At 41.7% G+C, this 16,716-nt stretch overlaps 1 protein-coding gene across 2 annotated transcripts in view; it reads right to left on the reverse strand.

The window, feature by feature from the left end:
• Positions 1-16,716, reverse strand: part of TGFBR2 (transforming growth factor beta receptor 2) — an 89,668-nt gene that overhangs the window by 33,731 nt on the left and 39,221 nt on the right. For both annotated transcript variants that reach the window (XM_059390791.1, XM_059390792.1), the window contains one exon: positions 15,890-16,080. In XM_059390791.1, the coding sequence (XP_059246774.1) occupies positions 15,890-16,080 (191 nt within the window). The remainder of the gene's footprint in view (positions 1-15,889; positions 16,081-16,716) is intronic.

The raw sequence follows: 16,716 nt of genomic DNA on the forward strand, positions 1-16,716 counted from the left end.
AGAACATTACTGAACAATGTCACTCATGTACAGTAATTTTAATGATTTAAAAAAAAATTCTAACTAAATAGCAAACCAAATCCATCAGACCACATAAAACAAAGATAAACCAAGAAAGCATCTCTTAGTGCCAAAAACAAACAAAACAACCCACTATTTTTTTACCACATTAATAAATTAAAGCAGAAAAACTACATGATCAATTCAGTGGACACAGAGAAAGTATATGATGATGCTAAATACCTTGATGATATATACCAATGATCTTCAACAAAACTTATCCTAATGGGGAAATGTCAGATGCATTTTTTTTTAAAAAAAGATTTATTGGGGCGCCTGGGTGACTCAGTGGGTTAAGCCTCTGCCTTCAGCTCAGGTCATGGTCTCAGGGTCCTGGGATGGAGCCCCGCGTCGGGCTCTCTGTTCAGCAGGGAGGCTGCTTCCCCACTCTCTCTCTGCCTGCCTCTCTGCCTACTTGTAATCTCCATCTGTCAAATAAATAAATAAAATCTTTAAAAAAAATTATTTATTTATTTGAGATGGAGAGGGAGAGAGGGTGGGAGAGGTGGAGGGGCACAGAGGGAATCTCAAGCCAACTCCATGCCAAGTGCAGAGCCCGATGCGGGGCTCGATTTCACAACTCTGACTTCATGACCTAAACTGAAACCAAGAGTCAGAAGCTCAAACCGCGTGAGCCAACCAGGTGCCCCTAGGTGCATTTCTCTTAAAAATAGGAACAGGAGGCCAACCAGAGCTATCTCTGCTGAATATGAATTGGAGATCCTAATCAGTAGAGTGAAACAAAATGCAAGCATCTGCATTACGATAGAAAAAATTTTTATACCTCGACAGTTTCATCTAGCTTACTCTTTTACATCTGTTGTTCTCAGTGACTCTTGGTGTCCGAATGTCCCTGTGCTGGCTCCTCTGCTATATTCCAGATTCACTGACATGGGGCTTCTTTTCTGATGAAATAATATGTTTGTAAAAGATGATACAGGTATCAGGAAGGACAAGAAGTTCATGTCGTTAGAAGTACTCTTGTTTTCAGTCAAGGAACTATTATTTCCAAACAGACCAACACTAAGTACATTTTGTTGAAACAGCTTATTCAAGGATTTTTATCCCAAGTCTCCCAATATAACCCAGTCATCTTTATTCACCACACTGTTTTGTTTGCTGCCTGGGATTTTAAGGTCCCTTTACTTTGCTTAAACTATTGCGCACAATATTCTGCAGCAGCCACTATGTTTAAAGTCCTGAAGTCTGGGCTGCTCTTGGAAGAAGAGTTCTCGCGATTGTTCCAGGACTAAGTGATGTACTAATATTTCATGCTACTTCACCTCCCCACCACAGTGTGGGGGACACCACATTGAGCCGAGATCCAGTTTCATGACTTTTTCAATGCACATCGAGAAGCTGACTTTTTTTGGCAATTTGCGTGGAAATTTAAAAAACAAAACAAAACAAAAAACAAAACAAAGCAAAAACTTAACTCTAGATTCAAACTAGTAACATTTTATCAGGCAATAGGAATCTCCCAAAATAAAGTAGATCCTGAGATTAAAAACTTTACAGAAACAGTCCTGTGTACTTAGAAGCAGTATAACTTGGTTCAAACAAACAAACAAACAAACAAAAACTTTGGAATCTGATTTTTAGATCTAGCTTTGTTTTTTTCTCCTTCCTCATCTGCATAATGAAGACAACCAGGGACCAGCCCCACTGGGGTTTTTATAAGGCTTATAAGAGATCTTTGCCAAGCTCTTAAGTATTTGTCAAGTTCTCGAAGGTAGGGCAGAAGACACTCAAGAAATGCTTGTATTATTTTGGGATGAACCCTAACAAAAAACAATTCTAAATAATAACATATTTTACAGATTTCCAACCAGGGTAAAAAAAAAATCCTGGTCTGGTAAAGAAACATTAAAATATCACGAAGTATGTGGTTTGATCGATGTCTTGTTGGCCTCTTTTGTGTCATGTTGAATGATAATGCAGCTTTTAGAGAACCTATCTTCCCCATGACCAAATGAGCTAGCTGCAAGATTCTCTTTCCTGAAAAAGTGAAATAAGTCAGAAATAAGTTTAAGATAACATATATTTTGAGAGTTTGACGTGAAATAGCCATTCTAAAGTAGAAGGTTCATTTAGGAAAGTCAGGAGGTCATCTGGCTGTCCTGGGAAAATGGAGGCATGTGATTTTGGTTTGGATGTCATCCTCTGAGGGATATAACTTAGCTCGACCATATGCCTAATGAAGCTGGACCCAGCTACAATAAAGAAAATGATGAAAGTGAACCACAGATACCGCCATACATTTACTGAATATGTTTCACATAGGTTCATTCAACATGCAAAGAAAGCATTATGGATCCACAGACCTCTTTAGGGACAGACACACTGGGATCCCCAGACAGCGAGATAAAGGATTTCATACGAAGCACAACAAACTGTCTCTCTTGATTCTGTTATATCCCAGTTTTCTTTGGTTTTTGTCCCACCACACACACATACAAGCACACCAAGCCTCCATATTTTACACACACACACACACACACACACACACACACACACACACACACACACTTCCCAACTTGGTAGTTCTAATATCTTACCAACATTTTCTGTATTTTTATAAAAAATTTTGGTGGTGAGAAAGCTCCATAGTTCAGTGGTTAGAGCACGGGTGTTGTAAACATTTTGGTGGCATGATAGAGAAAGAATCTCTTGACAAACCTGCTGCTCAGTTTCTCAGTTGTATGCTGGAAACTAATGTAACACTGTGTATCAACTATACTCAAATTAAAATATATATATATAGAAAACAAAGCGTTCCCTAGACTAACAACCTCAGCAGGCATTACATGGGCGCTCATTTGAAATGCAGAATCTCAGCTCTGTCCTAAATTCCTAAGTCAGAATCTGCATGTGACCAAGTTCCCTGGTTGCTTCATTTTCACAGTCCAATTTGAGAAGCGGGGCTTTAGCAAACAGGAGCCAAGTTCCTTGGTGCTCCGCCATAGAGATGGACCTGTTTGCAAAGCCCTAATAGAACTGCACTGAGTTCTAGCCAGTGAGAAAATGGTCCATTAGAATTTACGAAATCAACCGCTGCAGGAGTGCGGAGTGAGATAGGATTTCTCATCCATTGTCCCAACAAAAAGCAAACAACTAAATTCAGGCAAACAACAACAAGAATGATTTTAATTAAACAACAGAAGGACAGTGAGCTCACTGGGCATACAAGATTGAATTTAGCTTCCAGAATATTGACAGAACAGTCTGACATTCTGGACAGACTCTGAGGATAATTTTTCCCAATATAATGGAAAATGTCTTCCCTCTTGTCCTTGTGTTTGCTTTATTCCAATTACACGTAGTTTAAAACTAAGCCATTCCCTAGCCTGTGCATCCTATTCCATTGTCTACCTTACATTAGTTCCTTCCTACCTTTCTCCCCAACAAAAGTACCTTACAGGTGGCCCAGTCTGGCATGACAACCTCTTCTGGAATATTCCTGAGATCAAAACTCTGGTGGAAACATTACAACAGAGGGACCGCACTTCTCTGTAAATCATCCCATAATCTAATCTCAATAGGTCTAGCTACAGATCTATTAGGATAAAGTCTAAACACTGGGATATTTACAAATTTATTAAGTCAAATGTGGCCTTCCTACTCATCTACTTACTGATTTTTATGCTATTCTTTAAAGCAAAAGACAACAAAATGGCTTCTTGCTCTGTGGGATGGAGGTCAGCTCTTGAACCCTTGGTGAGCATTTCATCTGTTTCCCTAAATCACTTATTTTTCAGGTTGCACATCTCTGTTTCTTTCGATCGCTCTTCAAAAGACTTATACACCAGACTCTGAAGTCTGTCTTCCCAGCACACAGCAGACCCCCACTAAATGCCAGGTCCTTTTTCAAAGTGCAAAGTGATCTATTCTCTGAAATCATTCTTGCTATTCCAGATTCTCCATGTTTCACTAGACCCAACTAAAATACTTAGAATGGGATCTGTTTAGCAAAGATTACATTGGGACTCTTGCTGGCCCTTTGGAGGAGGGCAGTTGAAGACTACTGTTGGTCGGTCAGTTGGTTCTCTTGTTTTGTTTTGACACTCTCTGCCAGATCCCCTGAATTAAAAATGACCTTCACTCACTTGTAAACCCCTGGGTCTTTATCACATGAGCAGATGCCAAGCTGCTTTTGATGAGCTACTGTTCTGCAATCAATTGCCTAAAACTATATGCTCAATTTTCCATGAATCTGTTAAGTTTCATATCCCTGGTCATTCCAGGCCATTAAAACCCTGATTCTGGGGACACCTGGGTGGCTCAGTTAGTTAAGCGGCTGCCTTTGGCTCAGGATCACATAGCTCAGGTCATGATCCCAGCGTCCTGGGATGGAGTCCCACATCGGGCTCTTGCTTAGTGGGGAGCCTGCTTCTCCTTCTGCCTCTGCCTACCACTCTGTCTGCCTGTGCTCGCTTGCTCTCTAACAAATAAATAAATTAAACAAAACAAAACAAAACAAAACAACAACAAAAAACAAACCCTGATTCAGTTTCTGCTGTGGTAGGCCTTCCTTTCATTGCACTTACCATCTTTCATATCCTCCTCGGAATACAGATTTTTGCTACTTTCATCGCTGTGGCTTTGGGAGGGCAACCAACATAACAGAGAGCCTAAACCAAGCCAGGCTTCATCGGAGAAATGATCACATGTCTTACGCATGCTTATTTCACCACCGACAGAGCCGCAGCCTGACCACTTCGCTTGGATTTTGTTAGGCCTCCACCACCTGCCTTGATTCTTCCATTCTTTTTTGGGCTGCCTACCTGGATGTCATCTTCTACTCTGTATAGGGGTCCTTCATGCTCTCAGAAAACTTGAAAGCAGAAGTACAGTAAGTTATTTCAATATCTTCTCCAACAGGGAGACCAGCCCATTTTGGAAAACATGTTAATTATTCCCACTATCGATCCCCCTTCGGCCACTTGCAACACATCCTCATTTCTCCTCTGGCCTTTCAGGGGAACCATAGCTTGTTACAGATCCTCCTACCCAAGGATCTTCACCTCCTACCATCACGTACACCGCCTCCCCTCATTTGTCTTTGCCAAAGCAGTGATACCCCAAATATGCCATCCAACTTTCTAGTCACAGTTTGGGGTTAACATATGCCTGCTCTGATGTATGATTTCATCAGTTCTAAAACCTCAGATGCCTCCATTCAGTGAGGCACTTGTTTGGAAGCAATTGCTTCTAAGTTATGGAAAGCATGAGATTACCCTATAATAAAGAATCCTATTATTCCTCAAGGATATGATAATATAGGGTTGGTTGTTTTTGTTTGTTTGTTTGTTTGTTTTTGGTTGTTCTTCTTTTCCTCCTCTAACCTGGAAGGCTGAATTTTAGCTACTTCCTGTGGTGGTTGCCATTCTTTAATTGTTACCATTCTTTCCAGGTTAATGTGAGGAACATGATGAAAAATTTAAAAATATTTGGCAGAACAAACTGTCTTGAGTTCAGTGGTTCCCAACATTAGCTGCATATTAGAATATTTTGGGGAGTTTTTTTTTTTTTTTCTAATCCTGATACCAGGCCTCAGACCAATTAAATCTGAAACTGCAGGGCTAAGACCCAGTTAATGAATAGTTTTTTTTTGTTGTTGTTTTTTAGATTTTATTTATTTATTTGACAGAGAGAGATCACAAGTAGGCAGAGAGGCAGGCAGACAGAAGTGGGGGGAAGCAGGCTCCCTGCTGAGCAGAGAGCCCGATATGGGGCTCGATCCCAGGACCCTGGGATCATGACCTGAGCTGAAGGCAGAGGCTTAACCGACTGAGCCACCCAGGTGCCCCTAATGAATAGTTTTTAAAGATTCTCAGGTGTTTCCAAAGTGGAGCCAAGGCAGAGAACAATGACTTCAGCTGGATGGGAGAAATAGGTATTCTGAATAAGATGGGACCTGAAAAAAGAAAGAATGGGAGGAATTTTAATTCCTACATTTAGGATCCATTCTTCTTGACACTGGAACCAGCTATATCCTCATGAGGCAACACGAGGTATATTTTTTTAAAGTAAAAATATGAATTATGTCCTTGAAATGATGAAAGGTAACAACAGAGAGATCCCATTCCTCTGTAAATCATTCTGTAATCTAATCACAAGAGATCTAGCTGTAGATCAATGAGGATAAGGTCTAAACACTGGGTTATTTAAAAATTTCCTCTTTACATTAAGTCCAGGTGGCCTTCCTATACATCCATTTACTGGTTTTCATGCTGTTTTCTAAAGCCAAAGATAAACAAAATGGTTCCCTCCTAATGACTCTATAATGATGGCTGGTAAAATTGATATTTTGCATAATTAGCACCACGCAGGAGTGATTTCAGGATCAGAAAAGGTTTTACAAAAGCATGTCCGCCAGATGTCTGAGCGGTGGTAAATACAGCCTCTGGAGTTCAGTATGAGCGGAAATGAAAGTCAATTTCATGGTGGTTAGCTAGCGCGCTGGTGTTTTTCCACTGGTGGGACCCTGGGACACTTGTAAAGCAGCAAAAGGGTCTCCGTGGACCCTTTTGGCCATCACCCACCCATGTGTTGTTTGTGGAACACGAGGAGGTGGTCACAGGGGTGAGGCGAGATGGCAGACGTACCACCTGATCAGACCAACTGTTTAGCTGGTCACTCACATCTACTGGCTGGGATTCCAGACAGATCGTGTCCTGACTGGATTCCGCTTGGCCATGATTCACATCAAAATGAGGTTCCAGAGTGGAAAGAATCACAACGGGCAACCACATCTGGCCTCAGAGCTTCTTCGTTTACTATGCTACTTAGGGAAGAAAAAAAAAAAAAAGAGGTGCTTTGTCCAGAGATGCTACTAATACATTCTAAGCTGCACTCGACTGAGTCACAATGCCCTCTGGCATGGATGACCTTTATTATTTTCTTGGCCAGACACGGGTCATAATCACAGTTTCAGAGGCTGCTTTTGAACCCCGCTCATTCACAGCCCAAGAACCCTGGATCCCTGAGTCATCACCTCAAATAACTGATTTCTCTTCCCAGGAATGAAACCAGGGACTTCCAGCCATAATTTTCTTCCTCTTCTAACAACTCTTCACGACCCTATTTCCACACTTACTTTTGTCTTCTGCATTTTGATCGGAAAGTCAATCTGGTTTGTTTCTCCTAAAACAAAAACGCACATCTGGCGAGACAGCTCTTTTGAGTTAGTGTCTGCATAGTCCAAAGGCAGCACACCCAGAAGTCCCACAGCTGCCAAACCGCCATTTATTCTTCGTGTTTCTTCCACGCAAGAGCTAAGAGTTTCCTCAAGAAGCCAGTTCCATGATGCTGGGATGGAACCACCCCAAAGTGGGGTTTAAGAGAAAGGGGGCCACACTCCTGGGTCGTCTCTGACTCAGAAACCATTAAGACTCAATGCGGTGTGGCAAGGCATGTGACCAATACAGACTGGGTGGCTGGATGGCGCGAGGCCATGTGATTAAGGTCACAATAGGTCCAGGGGGAACCAGCTGGCTGAGATGTTCTGCTAGCAAGTTAAACATAGACAGGAAACCGCGTGTCTGATACTGTAAAAAAATCATTTGTCTTCCTGCCAGAGTTAGGCCTGCAAACCAAAGAGGCGGTTTTCATTTAAAAGAATTTCTACAATGAGAGAGGAAGGACTGGAACTCTGTGGCTTCTGGGAGCCCTTGTCTTTCTCCTCTCAGCCTCTCAGGTTCAAGGGCACGCGAACTGCAAAGGTCTGCACGTAGCAGGCACGTCAGCAGTGAACGCACATTGGGCGGCAGATCACTTTGGAAGGTCTGCTTCTCTGCTTAACCACATGGGTTGAACTTGGAGTCAGAAGTGGTTTCTAGAGTCCTCATGTCTAAATTGACTGCACATAACTGATGTATTTACTGATAGTTCCATCCTGTTTAACAACAACAATAAAAAATCTCATGTAACCTATAGATAAGTACAGTAGGGAAGGAGGACAAGAAAAGAAAAGGCGGGGGAGGGAGGGGTGGAATGAAGACAATGAGAGGATAAATGTGGACTATAAGGCAAGCAGGGGGTGTTGTCAGGGGCCACGTACTCTCTAGAAGCACGACTTAGTTGGTACGGAAGAGGGATATACAAAAACCATGATGTACGTCAGGGGCTGGAGTTTGTTTTTGTAAATGAAGTGTTATTGGAACACAGCTGCATCCAATTGTTTATATGCTATCTCTGGCTTCTTCCACAGCAGGGCTGGGGAGCTGGGACAGGGACAGGCTCTAGGGCCTGCAGAGCCAAAAAATATTTACTAACGGGTCCTTTAGCAAAGACGCTTGCTGACCTCTACTCTGTACGTTTTAAAGTGTCCTTAAGATCAGAAACGAAGAGGACCCTGTGAGGGAAACACCCTTCCTAAGGGAGGCAGCTGAGAGAAATTTCTCCTTGCTTCCTCAGAGAGAGAACAACACAATGCAACCGCTTCCCCAACAGCATTCCCTACAGTGTACATATCACCCTGATTTCATTTCTCAAAGCTCCTTGCTTATCTGGCTAAATCCAACAAGACATCTGAATCTAGGGGAGCAACAGTAACTATTTATAGCCCAAGTTTATCGAAGACTTGCTCTGGGCCAGGTACTATTTCTAAGTCCCCTACATGAATAAGGTCATTTATCCTCACAAGAATCCTGCCCAAAGAAGCACGATTTTTCTCCCTACTTTTCAGAGGGGAAAACAGAGGTGAAGCGATTCACTCAGGGACAGTTTATTTGTGGCTTACTGGGGATTTGCACTCAGATCATCTTGGGGGTTGGGGGGGAACCATGAGCTTCTCAAAAGATGAACATCCTGCTGGCCATCCTTTACATTATAAACATCATTTCTCACAAGCCCATGAAGAATGTCGGCCTGAGGTTGTACTTCTTGCCAAGATTTGTTGAAAGGTGAGTCTGTACTTCAGCGACCCGTCCTGTGCCCACAGAACAGACGGCCTCTGAGGCGAGGGGTGCAAAATGTCATGGATATAAGCCTGAGGAAAAGCATATTACCCTCCCCCATCCCTCCTACCTGACTGTGGAAGGATGAGGGCATTCCCTGAAGAAGACACAAGATTCTCTGGTTCTCCGTGGGCAAAAGGTGAAGAACCAACTGGGACATCTTGGGAAACTCATGTCACTCTCTGGAGACTCATTTCTTTATAAGTAATATGGCAAGTGTAGCTGAGCTTATTTCATGGGACTCACTTCGGCATAAAAGATTATGAATCTAAAAAGGCAGGAGATAACAAGTGTTGTCAAGGAAGTAGAGGAAAGGAAACTCATTTTGCACCACTGGTGGGAATGTTCATCGGTGCAGCCGCTATGGAAAACAGTATGGAGGCTTCTCGAGAAATTAGAAATAGAACTACCATGCGATCCAGCAATTCCACTTCAGAGTAAATAACCAAAGGAAATAAAAACAGGATCTTGAAGATTGTCTGCACTCCCATGGTCACTACAGCATCATCCACAATGGCTGAGACACAGAAACAACCTAAGTGTCCATTAATGGGTGACTGGATAAAAAAGTCATGGAATACACACACACATACAGACACACACACACACATACACAATGGGGTATTGCTCAGCAATGGGAAAGAAGGGAATTCTGCCATTCACAACAACACAGATGGACCTTAAGGGCATTAGGCAAACTGAAATAAGCCAGAAAAAGAAAGACAAATACTACATGGTATCACTTACACATGGACCCTTATATTAAAAAAAAAGAAAGTCAAACTCATAAAAAGTAGAAAAGTGGTTGCCAGAGGCTGAATGGTGGGAGAAATAGAGAGAGGTTGATAAAAGGTACAAACTTTCATCTGTAAGGTGAATAAGGTCAGAAGATCTAATGTAAAACATGGTGAGTATAGTGGATAAAGGTCTTGTATAATCGAGATTTGCTAAAAGAGTAGAATTTAAATGTTCTCATACATACAAATAAATAGGTGATGGACATTATTGATTAGATGAGAGGAATCCCTTCATAATGTATGTGTAGACTTTTATTTTTTTTTTTTTAAGATTTTAATTATTTGCTTGACAGAGAGAAAGAGCACAAGCATGAGGAATGGGAGAAGGAGAAGCAGGCTGTCCACTGAGCAGGGAACCCAACATGGGGCTGGATCCTGGGACTCCGAGATCATGACCTGAGCTGAAGGCAGAGGCTTAACTGACTGAGCCACCCAGGCACCACTGTGTAAGAATACTTTAAATATCTTACAATTGTACGTGCCTATTATACTTCAATAAAGCTGAAAAAAATGCTAAAACATGATGCTAGAAAAAAATGGAACCTAGCGGCACTTGGATGGCTCAGTCAATTAAATGTCCAACTCTTGATTTCGGCTCAGGTCATGATCTCAGGGTTGCAGGATCAAGCCTTGCATGGAGCTCCACACTAGGTGGGACGTCTGCTTTGCATTCTTTCTCTCTTTCTCTCCCTTTGTCCCTAACCCCTCTCTAGAATGAATGAACCTTTAAAATATATATACATATTTTTCTTTTAAAATTTAAAATTTTTATTTATTTTATTTTTTATTTTAGTTATAAAATAACATTTTATTATTTTATTTATGAAATGTTATTTTATTATTATTTTAAAATTTAAAAACTATTATATATATTGGGGCTCCTCGGTGGCTCAGAGGGTTAAGCCTCTGCTTTCAGCTCAGGTCATGATCACAGGGTCCTGGGATCGAGCCCTGCATCGGGCTCTCTACTTAGCGGGAGCCTGCTTCCCCTCTTTCTCTCTGCCTGCCTCTCTGCCTATTTGTGATCTCTCTTTGTCAAATAAATAAAATCTTTAAAAAATATATAAATAAATAAATAAATAAATATATATATATATATATATATATATATATATATATGAAATAAGACAACATATCTGTAAGTGGTTAGCACAGGTAACTAATCTATCACAGACTCCCAATCAAGGACAGTGATCATCACTGCTAATGTTCTAATAGTCTATGAATTTCCATAGCCTGGACCTTGGACAAGGTGTTAGCTTGTTGGCTCTTCAGTTAAGGAAGGGGCTGGGTCTCTGGCCTTGAAACCAGACTTCTCAAAGTTCAGGACTGGAGTTTAATGCGAATTCCCTTTCCTGCAGAGCTACGGGGCCTCTCAATTTCTGGAATGAGCAGTTCAGCTCCAAGTCAGGAGAAAAGTGGAATGGCCAAGGGTCGAGTCATCTGGGAGCTGGAAGCTCCTGTAAGTCACCTTCTTGCTTTCCACATACCCAGCTCTAGCAGACAACCATAACAAACAACCAAGGAACAAACTGACTCAGGCAAACTTTTTCATGTTACTCTATTACTTGGCTAGGACTGGCTGCCCAGGGCTACCAAACAGCTCCTTGGTAGACCCCACTCAGAACATCCTAAAAGCATTCCTAAATGTCTTCTTGCTTTGGGAAATATTAGGGGCCAATCCCACAGACAAATTAACATAAACATTATCATGGAAACAAAAGAAATATTACCTAAAAGGTGCTTGATATCTACATGCATCTGCTAGCACCAAGTTTGTGGATTATATAAATGAATTTTTTACTTTACTAACATTATTCAAAGACAGCCAGGTTTCATAGCAGAGTTCTGCTACACAGTACATGAATGGACTAAGTACAGTATCTTTAGCTCATTTCCAAATGCCCAGATTTAAGACCAAATGTATTCCTCTTGGGCTGATTAGCTCAGCAAGACACCAGCATGAAATTAACAAGACTCAACTCTGGTTCCATTCCTTGCTGGGTGAGTTCACACCAGGGCTTTTTACTCTTCAGTGTGCAAAGAAATCACCAAGGACATTGTTACAGGGAAGATGCTGGTAGGATAGGTCCAGGAGGTTGCATGTGTCTTACAAGCTCCCTGGTAAGCCTGCCACCACTGGGGAGCCAAAACTTTGGGTATGAAAAGTCTTCAGCATTCAGAATAGTTGTGTTCCTTGGCACGGCATTCCCCTTCCTCAGGGAGGAAAGAGAAAGACAGAAGGCACCTGCTGTGTGCTGGCTACTGAGCCAAGCTCTCCCAGAATCATCTTCTCTACCCGCCACAGCCAGCCTGGGCAATAGGTCCCCCTATCAGCACTAGGGGATTGAGAGCAGCACGGCCATTCAGTGAGAAGAGCACGTGGCCCAATGTGAGCTTTCTGCTGAAAAGAAGAAGAAGGAGTGCATCCCTTTAGCGAGGACAGTGTCATTACCCTCATTACCGATCTGAGTGGCACTTGTGAGTCTTTCCAGTTTTATTTAGCTGCTTCCTGCTCTGATTCTGAGTCAAAACAGGAACAAGGTGTCTCATTTGTCATATCATCCGGCGATGGGAGGGATGTGGTTAGCTGTGATTAGAAATCCTAGACTCGACATGCCCCCTTGCCTCTTTGAAGGCGCGTGGAGGATGAGGCACAGATACGCAGCGCGATCTCAACGCTCTGCTGGCACGCCCTGGTAGAAACATTGCTATATGACCTCAGTGCCAGAGCAGACCTAGGCTAAACCGTCCCATCCATGTCTCACGCAGAAGTCCCAGACCCTATACAAAAAGGCCCCATAAAACCAGCAGCCATTGGTGACTCCTCCCGCTGGACTGTGCACCAATGCAAATGTTCTGCCTGCATCCATCTATCTATTCAATCCTGACAATATCACGAACCCCCCACCCCGCCCCTTTATTTCCATTTCACACATGAGAGGACGGAAGCAGGGAGACATCGGGTAACTGGCCCAAGTTGGCAAAGCTAGTAAGTAGCAGGTCGGGCCCTCAGTGCTTCGAAAGCCATCTCGAGATTTCATTCCTGACCAATTACGTGACACTAGTCCTCTCTTTCTTAAAACTGCAACAATCACCTTTCTCAGCCTCTGCAAATGAAGAGTCTTCACTGCCCTTGGAAACTGGTGATGGAATTAATAAAACTGAGTGGTTTTCTTTGATTCTTAAAGTTTCAGTGGGAGATCAATAACTGCATAATGTCTTTGCAAAGTGGGTATGCCATCTCCAAATGAGCAGAGCAGCTGCTGGCTCTGGAGTCCCTCTTCCTGCTCAGTCTTGGAGCCTGACAGGTCTCCTTTGACACACAGCTGTCACTAGGCCATCAGTAAGGACTAACACAAATGCCCACTTTTCTAGCTGGAATCTGAGGTCTGGGTGAGTCCAGGGGGCAGACCCTGCTTTCTTGGAATTCTACACAACAGCTTTTGGCAAAAGGGAGGCTCCATTCTCCCTGAATGTCAGCTGTCAGGAATCATAGCCCTGAAAATAAAGATTTGCATTTAAAAAGAAAATCTTGGGGCTCACCTCTTTCCATTATTTATTTATTTTTTTAAAGATTTTATTTATTTGACAGAGATCACAAGTAGGCAGAGAGGCAGGCAGAGAGAGAGGGGGAAGCAGACTTCCTGCTGAACAGAGAGCCTGATGCGGGGCTCGATCCCAGGATCCTGGGATCATGACCTGAGCCTAAGGCAGAGGCTTTAACCCACTGAGCCACCCAGGTGCCTCTCCCTTAATTTTTTAAAAAGATGACATTATTTTAGAGAAAGACGGAGATCATGGAAGGCAGGGGCAGAGGGGAAGGAAGAGAGAGAATCTCAAGCAGACTCCTAAACTGAGCACAGAGCCCATGGGATCCCACAACCCTAATATCATGATCTGAGCCGAAATCAAGAGTCGGATGCTTAACCGACTGAGCCACCCAAGCACCCTTTCCCTTAAGTTTTTAAGAAAAATGGAAGATGTAAGTAATTATCATTTGCTGACTTTGCAGATCAGAAATCTGGTAACAAGAACAAAGTACTATACTAATAAAAATACAGTTTAAAACACTTTAGAGTGTTCATGTTTGACATTTTATTTGACTTGGAGAGGAGAAATAAAAACTGCTTCAAGAGATTTCATTTCTTAGTGTAAGAGAGAGATGGTGGCAATGAGAGGGGAAGTGGGTCCACAAATGTTGCTAATTATAGGGTGTTTTAGGTGATGGTGGGGAATTATTTCACTGCAGAGAAGGGAGATGTCTAAAAAGCAAACATTCCCTGGAGCATTTAAGGAGACTCTGAAGTCATCCAGCAACCGAGGCATTAGCTGCACTGGATTTCCTGAGCTGTACAATGAGAAACTGCCTTTATGCTGATTATCCTGCCTCACAGGGAAAGAAATACTCTGATAATGAGTAAGAGGGAAAATACAGAAATGAGCCCATGATTATCACCTGAGTTGAAGTACACTGAAAGCTGAAGTCATGAATATCTTAAGAGTTTAGTGTAATATATATATATATATATATATATATATATATATATAATTTGTAATATATTATAAATTATATAATAATATAAATATAAGTAATATATGTTATATAATGTAAAATATATGTTATAATATATATTTATATAAATGTAAATACATATAGTATATATATTTAATTTATAATGTAAACTATAATTTATTATATATATAGTCCCTTTAGACAAAATAAACTCTTCCATTGTGGATAAGCCAGGACACAAAAGGAGAGAAAAGTTTCATGGATGATAATAAACTTGTTTGGATACTCTGCTATTAGAGATTAATTCCTTTGGCTTAAACTGGGAATTCTTTGAAAAGGTAATCTACTTGGGGAAAGATAACATGTTCAGTCAGGATATCAGCTGTTACCATGCTGTAGTGTGATTTAATATAGTTATATCTTCCCTCCTAACCCAAATTATATTTTTAAAAATGAAAGAAATGGAGTATTTAGGATGAGAAATAGGAGGGAGGTGTCATTTTAGAAGGTGCTGCTCTGACAAGATGAACATGTCTGATTTTGTACACTGAACAGTTAACACTGGTAAGGGGTTGGACAAGAAGAGCAGAGAAATGGCAGTAGGTGATGGACACAGAGAGAGAAAAAGGTGGGTCAGCAGTGCGGGCGAGCACCAAACAAAAAACACAAGACATCATTTTCCATAGTTGGGATATACATAGTAGCAGGGATAGTGTGTAAACCCAGAACTTGGTTCTAAACAAATTTCTTTTTTAATCAGACCTGTTGAGAGCTAAAATAATCTTTCCCCACTCTGAATTTACATTCCTAAAACCAAGAGAATATTATTTTCACTATCACACTGGCAAAATTAAAAGGCTTATGATCTCCAGTATTAAAGTAGGGGCACGGAAATCCACAAACTCAGAGTATCTTTGTGGGAAGAACAACTTAATCGTGGTGATCCAGATTTAAAATGCGTCTAACTTCTGATTCAAGATTTCATTTCTAGAAATGGAATGGAAGTCCTATTTTGCAGAAATATTAGCACAGACATACAAGAGATTTGTACAAAGATATTTAATTAAGCATTGAGTGGAAAAATGAAGACACCTACATAATCTACCAATAGGGGAATGTTAAATCAAAGAAGATAATCCATACTATGGAGTTTCTAGACAATAATTAAGAGGCATGTAGTATAACAATATGTATTGTTCTGTTTAAAAGGAGTAAAAGTGTTTGGGTGAAAAAAATACTGTCAAATAATACTGTATAATCAACTATTTGCACTGAAAGGTAGATGAGTATATGAGATGGATGGACAGATGGATGGACAGATGGATGGATACATGGATGGGTGGATGGATGGATGGATGGACGGAGTGGGTTAGGAATGAGGGGCTGAGGTTCATGTACTTCCATTTAAAAATTTTTACATACTATTGGACTGTTTGAACTTTTGATAAGGAACATACACTATTTTGTAGAAGAAGGAGTCTGAGACCACAGGCCAGGGACACAGAGATGCACACAGAGGAAGCTGGGCTCCTGATCCTCAAGGGAAGAAAACTCACCTTCAGAGAAGATGATGTGATCATTGCACTCATCGGAGCTACAGGAACACATGAAGAAAGTCTCACCCAACACCTTTTTTTCCTTCATAATACACTTTGGAGAAGCAGCATCTTCAAGAGCGATTCCATGGTAAGTGTCCTTGGGGTCATGACAAAGCGTCTCTAGTGTTATGTTCTCATCATTCTTTCTCCTACAGTGCAGAGGTTCGTGGCAGGGGAGAGAAAAGAAAAAAAGAGAAAGGGTGAATATGGCCTCCTGGACAGAAAAGTCATCTGGACTCTATACCCTTCCCAAAGCTTTTGAAACAATGGCAGCTGGTTCCTGTTCTCCCATGTTAACAGGTTGTCCTCTAGTCTCCTGTGCTTTTACTATTTTGGTTTTTCCATTGCGTCTTCTCAAAACCCGCTTTTGAATGTAAATGAGAAGGCTTTCCTTAGGGACTGTCCGGCTGGAGAACCTTATATATTAAATCTTAATTAAACCAGGAGACAGAAAGGCATGGTAAACCGAAGACTGCAAGGTTCTCAGGGTTAAACCTTCCATATCCTGAACACCCTGACAGGTTCACACTGCATTCCCAGTTTATCTCAGAGGATCAAGGTCACATCTAGCTCAACTGTGCTCTAAGACATTCCTGGGAACATCGTGGCAGTTCCTCACGTCTGTTTGCTGGGTCCCAGAGGGCTCTGTGTGAGGATGTATCCCATGTCCGCAGCTGGCTGTGTGGACAGCACAAACCACGCTTCCTAGATGAAACACTGGCAGTTTCCCTGACTCACAGAAAGGAATGGAAGGAGAAAAAAATGAAAACACATGGGAAAGAACA

The sequence above is a fragment of the Mustela nigripes genome, chromosome 2 (genome assembly GCF_022355385.1).
Source record: "Mustela nigripes isolate SB6536 chromosome 2, MUSNIG.SB6536, whole genome shotgun sequence".
Taxonomy (NCBI): Eukaryota; Metazoa; Chordata; class Mammalia; order Carnivora; family Mustelidae; genus Mustela; species Mustela nigripes.